This window comes from Eurosta solidaginis, chromosome 1 (genome assembly GCF_040869045.1).
Source record: "Eurosta solidaginis isolate ZX-2024a chromosome 1, ASM4086904v1, whole genome shotgun sequence".
Classification (NCBI taxonomy): domain Eukaryota; kingdom Metazoa; phylum Arthropoda; class Insecta; order Diptera; family Tephritidae; genus Eurosta; species Eurosta solidaginis.
The window spans coordinates 223,155,199-223,173,026 of record NC_090319.1 but is presented as its reverse complement, the minus strand read 5'-3'; the positions used below and the strand labels follow the sequence as shown (position 1 = coordinate 223,173,026).

General features: G+C 40.6%; 1 protein-coding gene across 4 annotated transcripts in view; it reads left to right on the top strand.

Moving 5' to 3' along the window:
- Positions 1-17,828, top strand: part of Cad86C (Cadherin 86C) — a 2,678,031-nt gene that overhangs the window by 2,125,272 nt on the left and 534,931 nt on the right. For all 4 annotated transcript variants that reach the window (XM_067760173.1, XM_067760172.1, XM_067760174.1 and 1 more), the window contains one exon: positions 12,881-13,011. In XM_067760173.1, coding sequence (XP_067616274.1) covers positions 12,881-13,011 — 131 coding nt within the window. The remainder of the gene's footprint in view (positions 1-12,880; positions 13,012-17,828) is intronic.

Here is a 17,828-nt window from a genome sequence, read left to right as displayed (position 1 = left end):
CCAAAAACGTACAAAAAAACATATACAAAGAAATCGAAACCAAGCACAACAGGCATTGAAGCGAACCGTCACGGCGGACATCGCACAAAGGGGAAAAAAAAAAATGCAATGTACTAGAAAGACCTCACCTCGGCATACCAACAACACATCATGGGTACTAGGCAGCCATAAACATTACACTTCCAAGTTACTTACGAAGGGCAACCAACTCGTTGACAACAACAAGGCACAGTAAGCAGGCAGCAGAGGGAAATTGAAAGTTTACTATGCTAACAGGAGATGAGTACCAATGAACTCACATGCTAGAAATAAATACTTATATGCAAGTAAATAATTGAATATATGGGTAGAATAATACCGTTAAACGTAGGATGCCTTATGTAAATACATTGTTGCAGGTTAACAGTCCACCTGCGCGAGGACAAGTATAAAAGGGCGACAAGTCTTGCGCATTTGGGTAGTAGCCAGCTAGGTATAGTAGCCTGCTAACGCCTTGTTTAGCAGTGAATAGGACTCCTGGGATTTTTCCATCTCATGAGTTCTTTACTTTAGTAACTTTGGAGGTTTTTCCAAACCCATCGTTAGAGGGATTGTGGTTGTTTTTCCACCTCTACAACCTTCAAGGAAAGCAGGGTTTCTTTAAGTTTTATACTCGGTGGGCGTTTTACCAACTCCACCGACTGGGAGGAAGTGGTGGTTCTCCACCTCCGCTTTCTTTACGAATAGGTTGAGATTTTAGTTTAAGCGTAGTCCCGGTGGGGTTTTTCCAACCCCATCGGCGTAGAACCGATGGTGGTTTCCCATCTCCGTCGCCGTAGCTTTAAGGGTAGTTTTACAATTGATTTGAATAAAGATTTTATAACGTTTTAACGTCAAACAGGATCTTTCTCTTTAAATGGAGACGATAGGGATCCTTCTCTATTCCCACAGGGATCCTAGACGGACTGAGCATACCCCGGCGTGAATATAGAGTCATATGGTAAACAAGTAACAATACGAGGATAATCACGAGAGGAGTACAATTAGCAGGAGGATAACAGGTGGTAAAATCACGGGAACTAAACACAGGGGAATTCAGAGTACACGCGCACGATGAGAAAAGTAACCTGGGTATATTACCTCATCCGCGACGAGCTGGTGAAATATACCACGGAGTTTGAAGTGGAGAGCACAGGGACGGTAGAAGAGCTACGGAAACGCTTGGCGAACTTTATCCAGGCACAGGGCAACGGGTCAGCGTTTGAGACACGTTTTGAAGACCTAGCTCTTCAGCATACCCGGCCGGCCAGGCCACCAACGGCAACACCAAACAACAACGAATTAGTAGTGCCGGCGGCAGCGGCCCCGCACCAAATTGATAAACCAGATGGCGGATCCAAGAGGAAGTTTGCAAACGCCGATATACGCCACGCACCAATCGGTGTCGCACGCCAATATAATGGACAAAGTACGTAAGTGGGGGTTGAAGTACGACGGCGGTAAGGTGCCACTTAGTTTCATTGAGCGGGTGGAGGAGCTGGCCAACAGTTACGAAGTTGGTCTCGATTCCATCCCACGAGCGTTACCTGAGTTGCTGTGGTACCGGAACAAAAACAGGCAGTGGCAAGAGTGGGAAGCCTTCCAGAAGGACTTTCTAAAATATTTGCTAAGTTCGAGATATTTCGAGCAGCTAGATGATGAGATCCGTCAGCGTGTGCAACGAGCAGGTGATCAGTTTAAAGATTACTTTTTATCGTTACAGGCACTCATGCGTCACGCTGACTACAACGGCGAGCAGAAGTTGAACCGGATTTACAGAAATTGTCGACGAGAGTACCAGCTTTACATCAAACGGAGCGAGTTCACCAGTCTAGAGGAACTGGCAAGCATGACCGAGGACTACGAGAACATCATGGCGGAGAAAGATCCGCTGAAGCCAGCGGCGAAACCTTTTGTGCTGCGACGGCCAGCCGAAAATTATCACTATGTGCACGAAGATCAGAGACAAAGAGATCGGGGACCGGAAGCGCAACGACAAACGAGCACGCCAGAGCATGCGACGAGACCACACCAAGGGCCCATTGATCCACGGAACGCATGCAGGCGATGCGGAGAAAGCGGACACTACGCACATGGGTGTCGCAACGAACGAGGGGATTTCTGCTGGCATTGTGGCCGACTAGGTATACTAACGCGTGACTGCTGTCGTGGACAGCAGGGAAACGGGCAGAGACCTCATTGGTATCGAGGGCTGGCGTCTCAACAAACCCAACCTCGTACTCAGTAAGCACATTTAGGCAAACCCAAGGGCGAATCTTGGCTGCAGTAACCCTGAATGGAGAAGAAGTCACAGCATCAGTAGATACGGGGCGACACGAAGTTTCATCAGCGAGGAGACAGCGGCGAAAATAGACGCACGGAAGTTCAAGAAGATACAGACACGAGTGGTGATAGGCGATGGCAATGCAACATGGAAAGCGGAGGCAGTAGACGCAGAGGTAAAACTGGGGGATCAAGTGCATCAGAGTAAGTTTTTAGTTCTGCCTGGGTTAGTCGACAGCGTGGTGATCGGGACAGAATATCTGGCAAAGGCAAAATTTGAGCTGAGGTGTGGCAATGAAACAATAACGCTGCGAGGAGAAGAGAGAGCACAGGAGATGGTAACGTGTACAACCATGATGGAGGACGAAGGTAGCGCAAGTATCCAGAAAGACGTGAGGAATGACGTGGCGGTGAGTGCCTTTCTAAAGCGTGAATTACAGATTTTCGAAGAGATGACAGAAGTATCCAACGTTGCTACGCATAAGATAGTGATGCGAGATGACCGTCCAATCAAACAGCGCTATTTCTCTAAGAATCCAAAAATGCAGGAGATCATAAACAAGGAGATAGACGAGCTGATGGAGAAAGGTTGCGCCGAACCATCTCACAGCCCACACAGTGCACCAATAGCTCTAGCCCGGAAGAAGAACTTCAAATGGAGACTCTGCTTTGACTATCGGCAGCTCAACCCTCGCTCAGTGTCAGATGCGTACCCACACAAGAATACAACACATCTTGTGTATACTAAGTAGCGCGAGTTTTATCAGCAGTCTGGACCTCAAAAATGTTTATTTGCAAATCCCGATGGAAGAAGATAGCAAGACGTATACAGCATTCACCGTGACCGGCCGACGGTTATATCGATGGAAAGTGAAGCCGTTCGGTCCACATTCGGCTCCGGCTACGTTCCAGCGAGCTCTCGACCGTGTTATTGGCCAAGAGTTAGAGACAAATGCGTTTGCCTACCTGGATGATATCATCATCACCAGCACAATCTTGGAAGAGCACATAAAGCACCTAGGAGAAGTATTTCGGCGGCTACGGAGGGCGAATCTGAAGATCAACCCAGAGAAATGTGAGTTTTTTAAGAAAAGTTTAAATTATCTAGGCCACGTCGTCAGCGAGCAAGGAATACACACGGATCCCGACAAAGTTTCGGCTATCAAGGAGCTGACGCCACCACACAACATGCGAGAGTTAAGGCAATTTCTGGGGATAGTTTCGTTGTACCGGAGGTTCGTACCCGACTTTTCACAAGTTGCGCACACACCGACGTCAATGTTGAAGAAGGGAAATATGTGGAAATGGTCCGAAGAACAACAGGCGGCATTTGAAGCGTTGAAGAATGCACTAATACGAGCACCGGCACTAGATTGCCCAGATTTTACTAAAAGATTTCGATTACAGACGGACGCGAGCGATTATGGTCTCGGAGCAGTTCTCACACAGGGGTTGGATGACGAGGAGCGAGTGATAGCGTATGCTAGCCGCCGGTTAAATAAAGCCGAGATGAACTACTCACCAACTGAGAAGGAATGTTTAGCAATCCGTTCGAAGCATGGCAATACAAAGGCATTAGTTTTCTTGGATCGATTCTCGAAATCGGTAGAGTTCATAGCAATACGGAAAGCAACGACGGAGAATCTGATCAGGGGAATGAGAGAGAGGATTTTGGCACTAGTAACAGAAAATGGAGCACAGTTAACGAGCAGGCATTTTAAGAAATTTTTAAAGAGGCTGGCATAAAGCACCAGCTAACGGCACCGTACACACCGAAAGAGAACCCTACGGAGAGAGCGAATCGTAACATCCAGAGGATGATAGTGCAATTCACTGGGAAGGAGCATAAGACATGGGATGAGTTGTTGCCAGAGATGGCACTAGCACTGAATACGAGCGTATGCGAATCAACAGGCTACAGTCCAGCATTCGTGATACAGTGTAGGGAATCGAGGATCCCCAACGCCCTCTACGATGAGCAAATATTTGGCACAGGCGAGGAGAAGGTGGCCCTCATTGAAAAGATGGCGAAAATGGAAGAGGTATATCAGATGGCACGTCGTAGACAACAGCAAGCATCAGCGGAGCAGGCAAGTCATTATAATTTTCGTAGGAGACAGTGGCAACCGGCGGTGGCGACTTGGTACTAGTAAACGAGCATCAGCTGTCCAAGGCCGTGGACAACTTCGCAGCAAAGTTAGCACCAAGATACAGTGGGCCTCATCGTGTAACGAACTTCGTATCGCCCGTAATCGTCGAACTAGCCAAGGTGCATAACGGTAAAAGAAGAACGGCACATATAAGCGAGCTAAAAGCATACCATCAGGCGACAGTCGAAGAAGGGGCAAGTCTGGAAACAGAAAGAAGAATACGTTCACCATACGAGCGTGGTAAGTCAAAAGCGTCCAACGAAGCCCCGAATGGAGGCTTCACCGAAGTTCCCATCAGGAAACAAACGAGACGACCGACGACGATTGCAACAACACAACACGTACCATCATCAGCATCGTGTAGTAGAACCCTGCACCAACATTTCACCGAGATATCCACCGAGGAACACACAGAGCAACTGGCTGTAGTAAGAACAAAGCCACGCGCGTCAACATCGCAAACAGTCGAGGTCACGGGAGAAGATCAGACGGATTACAACACGTTAGCGATATGTGGTTCACTAGCACTCGCCAATTCAGGTGCAAATGGTTCCAGAATCGAAAGCGCAAACATAAGCGACAATCAACAGGGTGTAGATGAAGACCGGAGTGGGTGGCGCACAGCACAAGCGCAAGCCCCAACCCTGGGCAACGGGATCCAGATGACGATGAACGACGCCAAGCACATAGCCAGCCAATGCTATAACCTGATGACCGAATTCTGCATAACATTTCATTTTAGAACAAGACCCAGATCGCGAGAGATTACCCCATAAAAACGCAAGTATTGACCGTTACGAGAAATTGAATTTTACAATGGTGACAGTAAGTCACATTCCGGCAGGTGAGGGGAGAGTGTGAGGACCCAAATCCACTGGCTTTATGGCCCACACATTCGAACGTAGATAATCTACAATTACAAATTTTATATCATTTTTCGAAACATCCTAATGTATATGACAATTAATTTATATCAATGCATATACCATGCAAAACATATAAACCTGAATTATATAAATTGAATTTACACACACATAAAATAATAATTTTACTGAAACACCCTAATATACACTTACATATTTTTTATTTCGCAAAATCATAATTTTCTCTGCCCGAATATGGCAAATATTTTGGGTGGATATTATATTTTGCATAGAGATCAAACACATTCGAACCTAGATAATCTACAATTACAAATTATGTATCATTTTTCGAAACACCCTAATGTATATGACAAACAATTTATATCAGTGCATATAGCATGTAAAACATATAAACCTAAATTATATAAATTGAATTTACACACATAAAATAAAAATTTTTCTGAAACACCCTAATATACACTTACATATTTATTATTTCGCAAAAACATAATTTTCTCTGCCCGCATATGGCAAATATTTTGGGTGGATATTATATTTTGCATAGAGATCAAACGGGAAAAACTTTGGCTTTGCATTGAGGTCAACGAACCTGCTGGAATTCTAAACAACGATGGGGATAAAGCAACGCAATAAGCAACACACATAAGCTCCCATTGCAAGAGCACCAAAAACGTACAAACATACGTAAACAAAGAAATTGCAACCAAGCACAACAGGCATTGAAGCGAACCGTCAAGGCGGACATCGCACAAAGAGGAAACAAAAAAATAAAATGTACTATAAAGACGTCACCTCAGCATACCAACAACACATCATGGGTACTAGGCAGCCATAAACATTACACTTCCAGGTTACTTACGAAGGGCAACCAACTCGTTGACAACAACAAGGCACAATAAACAGGCAGCAGAGGGAAATTGAAAGTTTACTATGCTAACTCGAGATGCGTGCCAATGAACTCACATGCTAGAAATAAATACTTATATGCAAGTAAATAATTGAATATATGGGTAGAATAATACCGTTAAACGTAGGATACCTTATGTAAATACATTGTTGCAGGATAACTGTCCACCTGCGCGTAGACAAGTATAAAGGGGCGACAAATTTTACGAATTTGGGTAGTAGCCAGCTAGGTATAATAGCCTGCTAACGCCTGGTTTAGCGGTGAATAGGAATCCTGGGATTTTCCATCTCACGAGTTCTTTACTTTTGTAACTTTGGGTGTTTTTCCAACCCCATCGTTAGAGGGGTTGTGGTGGTTTTTCCACCTTCAGGAAAAGCAGGGTATCTTTAAGTTTTATACTCGGTGGGGGTTTTACCAACTCCACCGACTGGGAGGAAGTGGTGGTTCTCCAACTCCGCTTTCTTTACGAATAGGTTGAGCTTTTAGTTTTGCAATTGATTTGAATAAAGATTTTATAAGGTTTTAACAACAAAGAGGGTCGTTCTCTTTAAAAGCAGACGACAGGGATTCTTCTCTATTCCGACAGGGATCCTGGATGGACTGAGCATACCCCGGCGTAAGGAAAAGTCCGTCAGAGTAGGTCGGGCCTACCGCTAAGAACGGATGAAGCGCCTTTTTTAGACACAACATTTGCTTCTCTCGGTGGGCTAGACTCATCGTCAAAAATAGAAGAAGCAGTAGGTCTTATAACTAAATCCTACAATGCTGCTTTCACAGTAGCCTGCCCGGAGATTAAGGTCAGGGGTAAAAAGAAACCCTATTTGTGGAACCAAGAAATCTCCGAGCAGAGGAAAAATAGTAGGAAACTTTTTAACAATGCTAAATGCACTAGAATCTGGTCCCATTATAAGGACGCCTTAAAATCTTTTAAGAAGTCAATCCAAAAGGCCAAAAGGGACTCCTGGAAGAAGTTCACCAATGACATCGAAGAAGTCTCAGAGGCCAATCGCCTACTAAAGGTCCTCTCCCCAAACCCTATACCTCCCAGCTGCATTCGTACAGTGAATGGGCCACTTCTAGTATGAAATTCTAGAAATTCTGGTCAGCACTCACTTTCCAAGCTGCACCTCTCAAACACACCTCTCAAACACGCAATTTATCCCAAGGCCGTTTCGACCCCTGGACCACATTATAAGCGAAAAAGGAGTTTTCTGGGCTATCAAGTCCTTTAAACCCTTCAAATCTCCGGGAATAGATGGAATATTTCCCGCTGAATTACAAGCTGCAAGCGATCTTATAAGCCCGCTGCTAGCTTAAATCTACAGGGCTTGCCTCAACCTGGGGCCTACTCTGTATTGCGATGCGAAAGGCAGTGCGATTCGAAAATAAATTGCGATGCGAAAGTTAATTGGAACTGTGTAGCGCTATCGCATCGGTAACAATGCATCACTGACCTAGTGTTGCCAGACCTTTTTCAGAAAAGAATCTAAATGGGCAAAAAAAAAATTTTAGCTAAAAAAAGCTAAACATTTAAGGCAAATTTTCAAGGATTTTATTCATTTTTCATAAGAATCTTAGCATTTTAAAAAATTTGTACACATTTACAGATGCAATCTGTGTTTTATACAAATATTTTAAAGTCAATCATTTGACCACTTCTCTATTACTGCTACAACTATTTCACTGATTGCAACAAGATATACATATAAACGGTAGTAGGTGTGAGATAAAAATATACATAATGTCTTAAAATATTTCGATATGACAGGATTCTTCATCATTATTAATATTTGATTTGTTCATTAGTTCAATGAGATCGTTTGTAAATCATGGCAGCACTTATTTTCCTTCCTTAGTCTGTACCTTACATATAAAATTGAATTTAACATTTTTAAATGTAACCTATTACGCTGGCTTGTTTTAACATTGTTCATGGTGCTGAAAATTCGCTCCACTTCTGCATTACTAATTCAGAGAGTTTTTCGTGGTTTAAAAGGTCGATTTTGCTGCCTTTTGGCTTCAACACAGTTGCATTATGCTCCAACAAAAGTGGTGGAAATGCTTATTGTTTGTTGTGCTCTGCACAATATTTGTATAATGTTAAATGTAGAATATCCTCCCAGTTCAGAAATTGAACCGTAAGAAGTAACCGTTAATTTTATTCTTAAATTCTCACGGTCCATTCTTTGATTACGGACAAATTGATCTTTGACAAAATTTAGGTTTTTTTTTTCTATTTTGAATGTAATTCCCATGGTTTTGGAAATGTTCTTCAAATTGTTATTCATCTCGTTTAGGACTTTTATTGAGTTGCTTTGGTTTGGTTGCATTTAGTTGGGAAGTTACTCTCTTCCATAAATTATTGGCCGTTGTCTTTGCGTTTGGCGTTTTAAGTAACCCTTGGCCAAATCTGGGTGTGTTGCCATGAAGTCCAATAGGATTTCAAACTGTTGCTTTTGTGTTTGTTTAGTCTTTGGAGTAGCCCTATATATTTTTGAAAGAATGTACAATGAATATAAAGATATCAATTTATAAAATCATCAATTAATACTTACATATTTGAACAATGCAAATGCCTATTAGTTGTAGCAAGAAAAATGCGAAAATCAATGCTGTTTGACATTCGCTTTCGCTATACAGAGTGCTGGCAATGCGAAAAGGGAGAAAAATTGCGAATGGACAAAATGTGAATGCGAATGTCAAAATACGCATGCGAATGTCAAGATACAGAGTACCGATTTTGCGATTTCGCGTATTTTTTCTTTCGCATCGCAATACTGAGTAGGACCCCTGGTCTATATCCCCACGGAATGAACCAAGGCAAAGGTTGTCTTCATACACAAAGCAGGGAAGATATCGTGCAACAGTCCTAAGGATTTCAGAGCAATTAGTCCGACCTCCGTCCTCCTAAAAGTTCTAGAATGATTGCTGGACGCCTATATTAGACGATCGGTAAATGAAGAACTAATCTCCAACAACCGACACGCCTGCTCTAAGGGCAAATCCGTAGAGACAGCTCTACATGCTATCACTACTAAGATAGAGAAGGGACTTGCCTTTAAAGAATTCACTCTGGGTGTCTTTCTCGACACAGAAGGAGCCTTCAACAACGTTCTCCCAGCAGCGGTCACAAAATCTCTAAGTTCACTAGGGGTGGAAGAGCCTCTGGTGGAATTCGTCGAGCTCCTTCTAAACAAGAGAAGCATTATCTCTGAGCTGGGCAACTCATAGGTAATAAGGTATACCAACATAGGAACACCCCAGGGGGGCGTTATTTCTCCTCTACTATGGAACCTGACGGTGAACGCTCTGTTATCTATACTACAGCCCACCGGATGCCAAGTCATTGCATATGCCGATGACATAACCTTGACAGCTACTGGCAAACACCTTCCGGTGCTTGGCGAACTCTTGCAAAATGCTTTTAATCTAACAAAAACTTTGTCTAGGGAATGCGGACTCCGCAGCAGCAGTGAAAAAACTGAGATGGTGCGGTTTACCTGCAAACTCATTATACCGGAATTACCGGTGGACCATACAACAACGTCCCCTTGCTGGGACGACAAATTTTCCACAAGAATCTCAGAGAGGAACGAGTGGGCAAACGGCAGGCAGCCGGGATCTCACGAAATCATCGTTTTTACAGATGGTTCTAAACTAAACAACAGAGTCGGCAGCGTAATATTCTCGGAGAAGCTCAATCTAATCGAGAGCTTTCGCTTACCCGACCACTGCAGTGTTTTTCAGGCTGAACTTATAGCTATCTGGAAAGCAGCCCTCTATCTTGCTAACTTGCAGGTGACCAATTCTATTTCAATTTTCTCGGACAGCCAAGCTGCCATAAAATCCCTGCAATGCAGTAACACCTCGTCACTAGTGGCATTGAAGTGCAGAGAAACCCTCAACAAACTAGCTGAAAATTACAACCTAAACATAATCCCATACTGTCGAAAACCGAGGTACCGATGCCTTGCGGAGCTTGAATCTGCGTTTCATCAGACACACGCGCAAGTTTAGCCTCACTGTGGTCTAAACATCCTTCTTCGGAAGTAGGGAAATATGTAATAGAGGCCCCCGCGTGGTAGCACAACGGGCCACAACGGCCTACGTGAGTCTCAGCTTGGACACCGGTGGCAGCCACTTCAACCTAACCTAACCTAACGTGGATGATAAACTGCTCTCCACAACACAAGGCGGTAGACACCGCATTGCATAGAGTGGTAATAAGCATAGAAAAAGCCCTGGAGTATACGGAATATGCTCTAGGAGTCTTCTTAGACATTACCGGGACTTTCAACAATGTTTATAAATGGGCCATTATGGATGGTCTTAATTACATTAAAGTACATCCAGCCTTAACTAGATTGATCGACTGCATGTTAAATTGCAGGAAGATTACCTCACAATGGGGATTGTATGAAGCCACGAAATCAGTGGACAGGGGAACGCCGCAGGAAGGGGTGCTATCACCTCTTCTGTGGACGCTGGTCATCAACCAACTGCTCAGGCGATTTGATGAGGGACCCGTAAAACCTACGGCTTACGCGGATGACGTTGCAATTGTCATAAGTTGAAAGTGCTACCCTTCGGGCGCTTCGGGATGTTCATACCTGGGCATCAAATGTGGGGTCGAAAGTCATCGCAGATAAGACGGATATGGTCTTGTTTACAAAGAGGTACAAGGTCCCAAATTGGATCAGGCCTAAGTTAGGAGGGCTGACCCTACAGGAGAAACCTTGCACAAAATATCTAGCAATCATCCTAGACAGTAAGCTGTAATGGAAGCTGAACGTGGAGAAGAGGGTGAAGAAGGCCTCAACGGCACTTTATGCAAGAATGCTGGGGTGTACGTGGAGCTTATCGCCATATCTTTCTCATTGGGTTTTTACAGCGACTGTAAACCCTGTTCTGTACTATGGAGTTCTTGTTTGGTGGCAAGCCACACAAAAAACAACCTACCTCAAAAAATTAGAGGGGATATGCAAATTATCAATGCTTAGCATTACCGGAGCCCTGAAAACAACCCCGACGGCTGCACTGTATGCCATTTTGCACATTCCACCTGTGGACCTGGTAGCAAAGAACAAAGCGTTAGCTAGTACTCATGCTCAGTAAAAGGTATCCAGTATACTCGATCCAAGTGATTACTTCGGAATTTTTATCAAAAGGAAAAACCTTTTTTCTAAAACGAGATCGTATTTTTTGAGTTTAGTAGAAAATATAAGTATGGACAGAACCGAACATTATAAATGCAGTTGTTTGATCGTACATATTTTTTAAGGATACTTTTAAAGAGAAACTACACGAACATTAAATGTTTTAAAACAAGGTAAGGTTAGGTTGAACAGGCCGGTCCATGAGGATCTCACGTAGGACTGAATGAGTCCGTAGTGTTACAAGAAGTTTATTTTAACGACCAAACTGAAAACCCCTATCAAAAACCAGGACCTATGTAATAAAATAACTCCGTCCTGTTGGCAAATACTTGAAGCTTTCTACGACTTAAACCACTTGCTGCTTCTAGATCTGACAGTTGTATCACTCCTAATAGCTGGAGTCTTTGCCTGGCAAGCGCAGGGCACCAGCATAAAACGTTCTCGATCGTTTCCTCCTCCAACCCACTTCCTACATCTGCTATCACTGAGCAAGCCTAATTTAAAGGCATGTAACGCCAGAAGTAAGAGCTCAGTCAGAATACCGTCATGGGTCTACAGTCCTCCCTTTTTAATGATAGAGTCAACTTTGTTAGTCTATGGTTGTAAGACCTACACATAACCTTCGACACTTTACAGCCCCGCGCTTGAACCCACGCTTTTCCCGCTTGGTCGAACATGTGCACTTCTCGCCTTCTCTTAATTTCGCCAAATCTAATTTGGACGACTACGGAGCAAGCTTAAAGAGATGAGGCCTTTTTAGCTTGTTCATCTGCATTTTCATTCCCATATGCCCTGGGACCCAATATAGATGTATGCTCTCCCTGTCCCGATTCTCTCCAGGGACTGCTTATATTCTTACACGCATTTAGATGCTGTGCCAAGCGAGATTATTGCCTTAATTGCTGCTTCACTGTCAATATAAAAGTTAAAATTGTTGCATCTTAAGCTGTTCTCTTCCAGTGTTTCTACTGCTTTGGTTACGGCTAAAATTTCTGCTTGGAAAACACAGCATACCGCAGATCCTACTCGTTCCACTACTTTGGAACCATCTGTGTACACATGTATCACCTCTTCCGTCATTTGAGCACCCATCCATTTGAGCGCCAACCATCCACCTCTATTGTGGACTTAAGAGCTCCCTCGAAGCGCAGATAGGGAATCAGGTAGTCTGTTCGTCTTGTGATTGATGACGCTATACTACCGCGGCCGTGTGGTTGGCGCTCAAGCTGCCCCGAGGCACCGAGCCTATCACAGCCCCAATGTTATTGTAAGTTTTATGGCGCATAGTCAAAGTCAAAATAAAATAGGTTTTAAATTTAGATGCAGCTTTTTGACACAATTTTCTATGAGCTATCTGTCAAAAAAGCACCAACTAAATTTAAAACCTATTTTAATTTTACTATGACTATGTGTCTATATCTTTAGTTTTACCCAAAATTTCAAGTAAATTTACTTAAACTCATTTTTCTTTTACTTTTTCAGACTCTTTACAAAGCTGGAAATAAGCTTCTTTTCTGGATTTTAATTCTGCTGGCGTCTCTGGTTGCCATTATAATTCTAATATTACTATTATGCTGCATATGCTCATGGTGTCCTTTGTATGGAGCAACAAGGTAAGAATAAATATATTTCATAAAAATTACAATTGAAACCAATGCGGAGGTCCGCAAAACTAAACATTTATATCAAAATTATTTTTCGAGAAATTTGTTTAAGTTTACTTTACCGGTCGCAGAGGGTTCTCCAAAGAAAATGGATATCAAGATTTAAAAATATATGTTTTTAAAGCAGCAAAACAATGTTCAAAACTTCAAAAGGTAAACCTTAGACCTTTTTTCATTAAGCAGTTTTAGTTTTTATATAGAAAAAAAAATGTGTTATGCCTTCAGAAAATAAGTTCTAAAAATTCGCGGATACTTTTAAACTTCTTGAAAGCGGCACTTTGCCAGACTAGAATTTAATGGACTACGAAACTGTATCATGACTTTTTTTAATTGAAAAGTTTGAACATTTTTTAAACATCCTATCAACTTTTTGAAGATATTTTTAAATTGAAACGAAATTACAGCAATGTGACGTAAACGCTATGGAGGGTGTACGAATCAGTCGTAGGTAGGGTTAGTTCTTCACAAATGAAACATGAAGAGAATTTTTTAATACTTCTCAAAGAAATCTTAAACCCGGACACTAAAACGAAAATCAGGATTCTTTAAGATTGGACCGGGGCACTGAGAGAAATAGTCATGTTTCAATGCCAGCAATATGGACGAATAAGGGTTAATTTTGGGAGCAAGCGATACGCTATGAAGATCAATAATTCATTAAAAGCCTTTCATAATACTGATGCTTTCCCCAATGTACAACAAGCCTTTGAGAATTCTGGCTGTTTTGCCTGTTACGACTGCCGGAAATGAACGAACGCTTTCAAGTTTTCGTCGTCTTAAGGCTTATCTAAAGTCGACCATGAGTGAAGACCGCCTTAATGGTCTTGCTGCGCTTAATATTCATCGCAATTTAGAAGTCTGCGTTGAATTGGTATTAAACGATTTTTTCTCTGTGCCTCGACGGATCGAACTAGTTAAACATTATAAGCTTAAAAACATTAATCTAAAATGTGTTTTTTTTTTGTTTAATAAAGAAAAATTATAAAATAATCATATTTCGTTTAGATAAAGAATAAAGCGTCCGACTCTGCATTGATTGCATACGACGAATTTTTTATGCTGAGGAAGTTTATCTTAATAACCCTGCAGTCAAAAGCCAAAGTAGTAAGCAAACCTTCTAGTCCATTTACTAGAATTTTGTGGGGCTATTCATACTAGTTTGTGTTGAACAGTTCATTGACTAGAATTTTTCGAGGTTATTCATACTAGTCAGATTTTGAATAGTTTATTGATTGGAATTTTGTTAGTATTTCATTTGAATTTGTGAGGGCGAGTTAACATGCCACAAATGCAAATAACATAGATACAGGCTAACAGCGAAACTAATGTCGATAACATACGCTGCATCAAAAGCCAGCAACATTGCATAGGTTGCTAAACATATTCTCACCAGCTGCAAGTAACAGAAATGAGACAAAAAAAAAATAAGATTATTGAAATTGCATACGTTTGGTTATGTGTATATTCAAACTATTATACTGTAATCACATGATTTTCTGCACCGAAAGGAGCAATGACCAGTCCGGTTCGACCCAAAAATAAATATAGAGGAAATTGGATAGTTCGAAAATAATAACTGATCACCAGATGTTACAAAAATAGTTCGAAAACAAGGTAAAGACCGCTCATTGGAATTTTGCTGGAAAAATGTCAGCTTCAACTGAAGAAGAAAAAATCAGTAGAGGGAGCCAAGTTTAAATCCGTGACCGACACGGTCGGTAATTATTGTCCGCCACGGCAGACTGATAAACTTTTTTTTGTAAACGAAAAAGGAGTGAAGTTTTAGCCGCGAACGGTAGAGTCAAGAATTGCCGCCGTAAAATATTAAAGTGTGTGATCCTACCGAAAATGATTGAAGCTAAAATTTTGTGAATGATTAAATTTGAGAGACTGAAAGAAAAAAAAAGTAGAAAATTTTAATTTAATTGGATTTTGTGCCAAAAGTGACACCCCAGCAAAGAAATAAAGTGGTGAATTTTATTATATTGAAAAAAAACGAACCCAAGAATCGTTCGCGCAAAGGTCTTGCTAAAATCTTTCAACGAAACAAAAAGTTTCACGAAATGGGTAACAAACATTTTAGTTCACAAGACAAGAAATAAAATATTTCGAAAACTTAAATATTTCACAAACCACGAAAATGGTAAGCAACGGCAATCATCAACTAAAAGGCAGAAATAATATGGTGATGTGAGCGTCAGGAGCAGGGGCAGGAGGAATAAGGCGACATCAATATGAAGGGAGTTATCTTAGTAGTTTAATTAAATTTCTAAAATAAGGTTTTTCGTTGTGTAATATTTTCTTCCTCAATTCTTTTGTTTGCTTTGGAAAAAAAAAAGTTTATTTGAAAAATTGTTAAATATAGAGTGGAAGGTGGTTTAAAGCGCGATGCCAAAGTTACAACAGAAACCCAAAGCTTAATAAAAAAAAAAAAATTCATTGAGGGAAACATATAAAGAGATTTATATTGATAACTAAGAACGGCATTATAAAAGGGTTTGCAAAACTTTGAATTTTGAACCATTTTTTTTTTTTTTTTTTGAATTAGCTAAATTTCAAAGGTTTTCATATCCCCGACGGCTGGCCAGTGGACGGAGGAACCGGATCTACAATATAATGTAGTATTATGCATGGTGCCTCCTTATGTCAATGCGTTTGTATATTATGCAGCATAATCTAATACGCCAATGTACTTTCTATGCAGATCACCCACATTGCATTCACATTAAAATATCGACCTAAATACATTTCGTTTACCCCATCGCAGCGGGAGTTCAACATCACTTACTAATGCCGACAGCGAAACCTGTATCCGGCTTATTTCCACTGGCGCATTGACCAACTCGTTAATAGCATGACCGCGTGTAAATAACAATTCGTCAATGCGCCTGCCAAAATATTTCTACAGTTACAAATTGTTAAACAAGGTCGAACTAATATGCTGACTCAGTATTTAAATGTTAAGAATGTAGTGTATTAGTGTTAGTGTAAATACGTATGTGTAGAATAGATAATTTTGTATAAAAGGAAAGACAATTCTAAAATAAAGAAAATCGCATTCCAAAGCCACGCATCGGCGTTTTAATTCAATCCCTTGTTTTCATTTATTACATGGCGACCCTGCCAGACTAGATTGACATTGTCAAAACCGCTAAAAATCTAGTTTGAGGAAGATCCTGCCAGTTCGATCATTAAAAGTTGCTGAACAAGCAACCTTAAAAAGATCCTACTGGAAGGATCCTGCCAAGTTTTTCTTTTCTCGCGAAATTAAATTTAATTAGATCTTGCCAGATCCAGCTAAATATCTGGAAGGTCCTGCAATACTAAAAAGTAAAATTAATCAATATCCTGAAATCCTGAGAGAAAAAAGAGGTGGTGGTACAATTTTGTAAACGGATCAAAGGTTACAGGAGATTGGATGAACCCATCAATACATCCATAAATAACTTAGCATGCTACTACAAAATCGGATGTCAAAATACATAAGTACCAACATTTTTGAGGCCCTACAAAATTAATATGAATGGCAGCATGCAAGCATAAGGCGAAGTGGAATAAGATGACTTAATTGACGTGATATAAGCATCAAGCAGCAACATTCTGAAGGATTACACAAATGGCAGCATGACTGGCAGCAATTAGTCTTAGAGTAAATAAGTACATATAATTAGAATCAATTGAGTGGCCTTAGGGACGCTAAACCATGAGCAAAAACTTCGTTTTTGATTAGAAAATTTTTGTTTTCTTCATGTAAGCTAGAATCAACATTCCACAGTAGGACTAGTGTAATCGAAAAAAAAAATTTAGTTAAAAAAAAGAAAAATTTTTGTCAAATTTTTTTTCTTCGTCGTAAAGAAAATAGAAAACTAATTAGAAATATAATTTGAAAAAAAAAATTAAAAGCTATTTCCCTATTATGCAAGAGATTACAACTGAGGAAGATTTTCATAAAATTTTTAAAAATTGTGAAGACACAATTAAGGAATTTATAAAAATCTCCGAAGAAGTCTTAAAAAATAGTAAAGCAGCTAAGCCAGGTCCGACACCGATTACAATAGACGAGTATAGACGGCGGAATAAGCTTTACAAGAAGGAAGAAATTCCTATAATACCTTCCCCTATAATACAAAGAAGAAGAAAACGGGGAGGTAAACAATTTAAAAAGAAAAAGGAAATAGCTGAAACCTTTAAACTATTAAATATTACAACCAATAAGGAAGATAGACTAAAATTAAAAGAAAAAATTAGAGACTTAGGAAATAAAAAATAAATAAAGAAAATTCTCACCACAAATTAAAAAAAAAAAAAATTTCAGTAAATTCGAATGTTCAGGTCGTCCTTATAAAAACCCTTTAAATTAGGAATTCTTCTTTTATGCTCACTGATGTTTTCCCAAGGTAGAAATGAATAAATGGAAACAAATTTATCAGGCGTTATCTGAAGAAAAAATTAAAGCAGAAAAAGCATACAAATGCATAAATAAAAATACCAAAATAAAACCAGAAACAATAGTAAAACATTTGAACACGATCGTAGAAGCTCTAAATAATATATGACAGGTGATCAATAGGGTAAATAATATACTCACAAAAGAGCACCAAACAGAAGCTTACCAATTCTTTTCCTACGTACGAGATAAATTAGTATCTTCTTTAGCCAGATACAACATAGAAATAACTATACCAACTATAGTAGAAAAAAACTTCAGGTTGATTTTAGCTCAGTACTAACAAAACTCTCCCGAAACCTCACGTCATCACCATCTT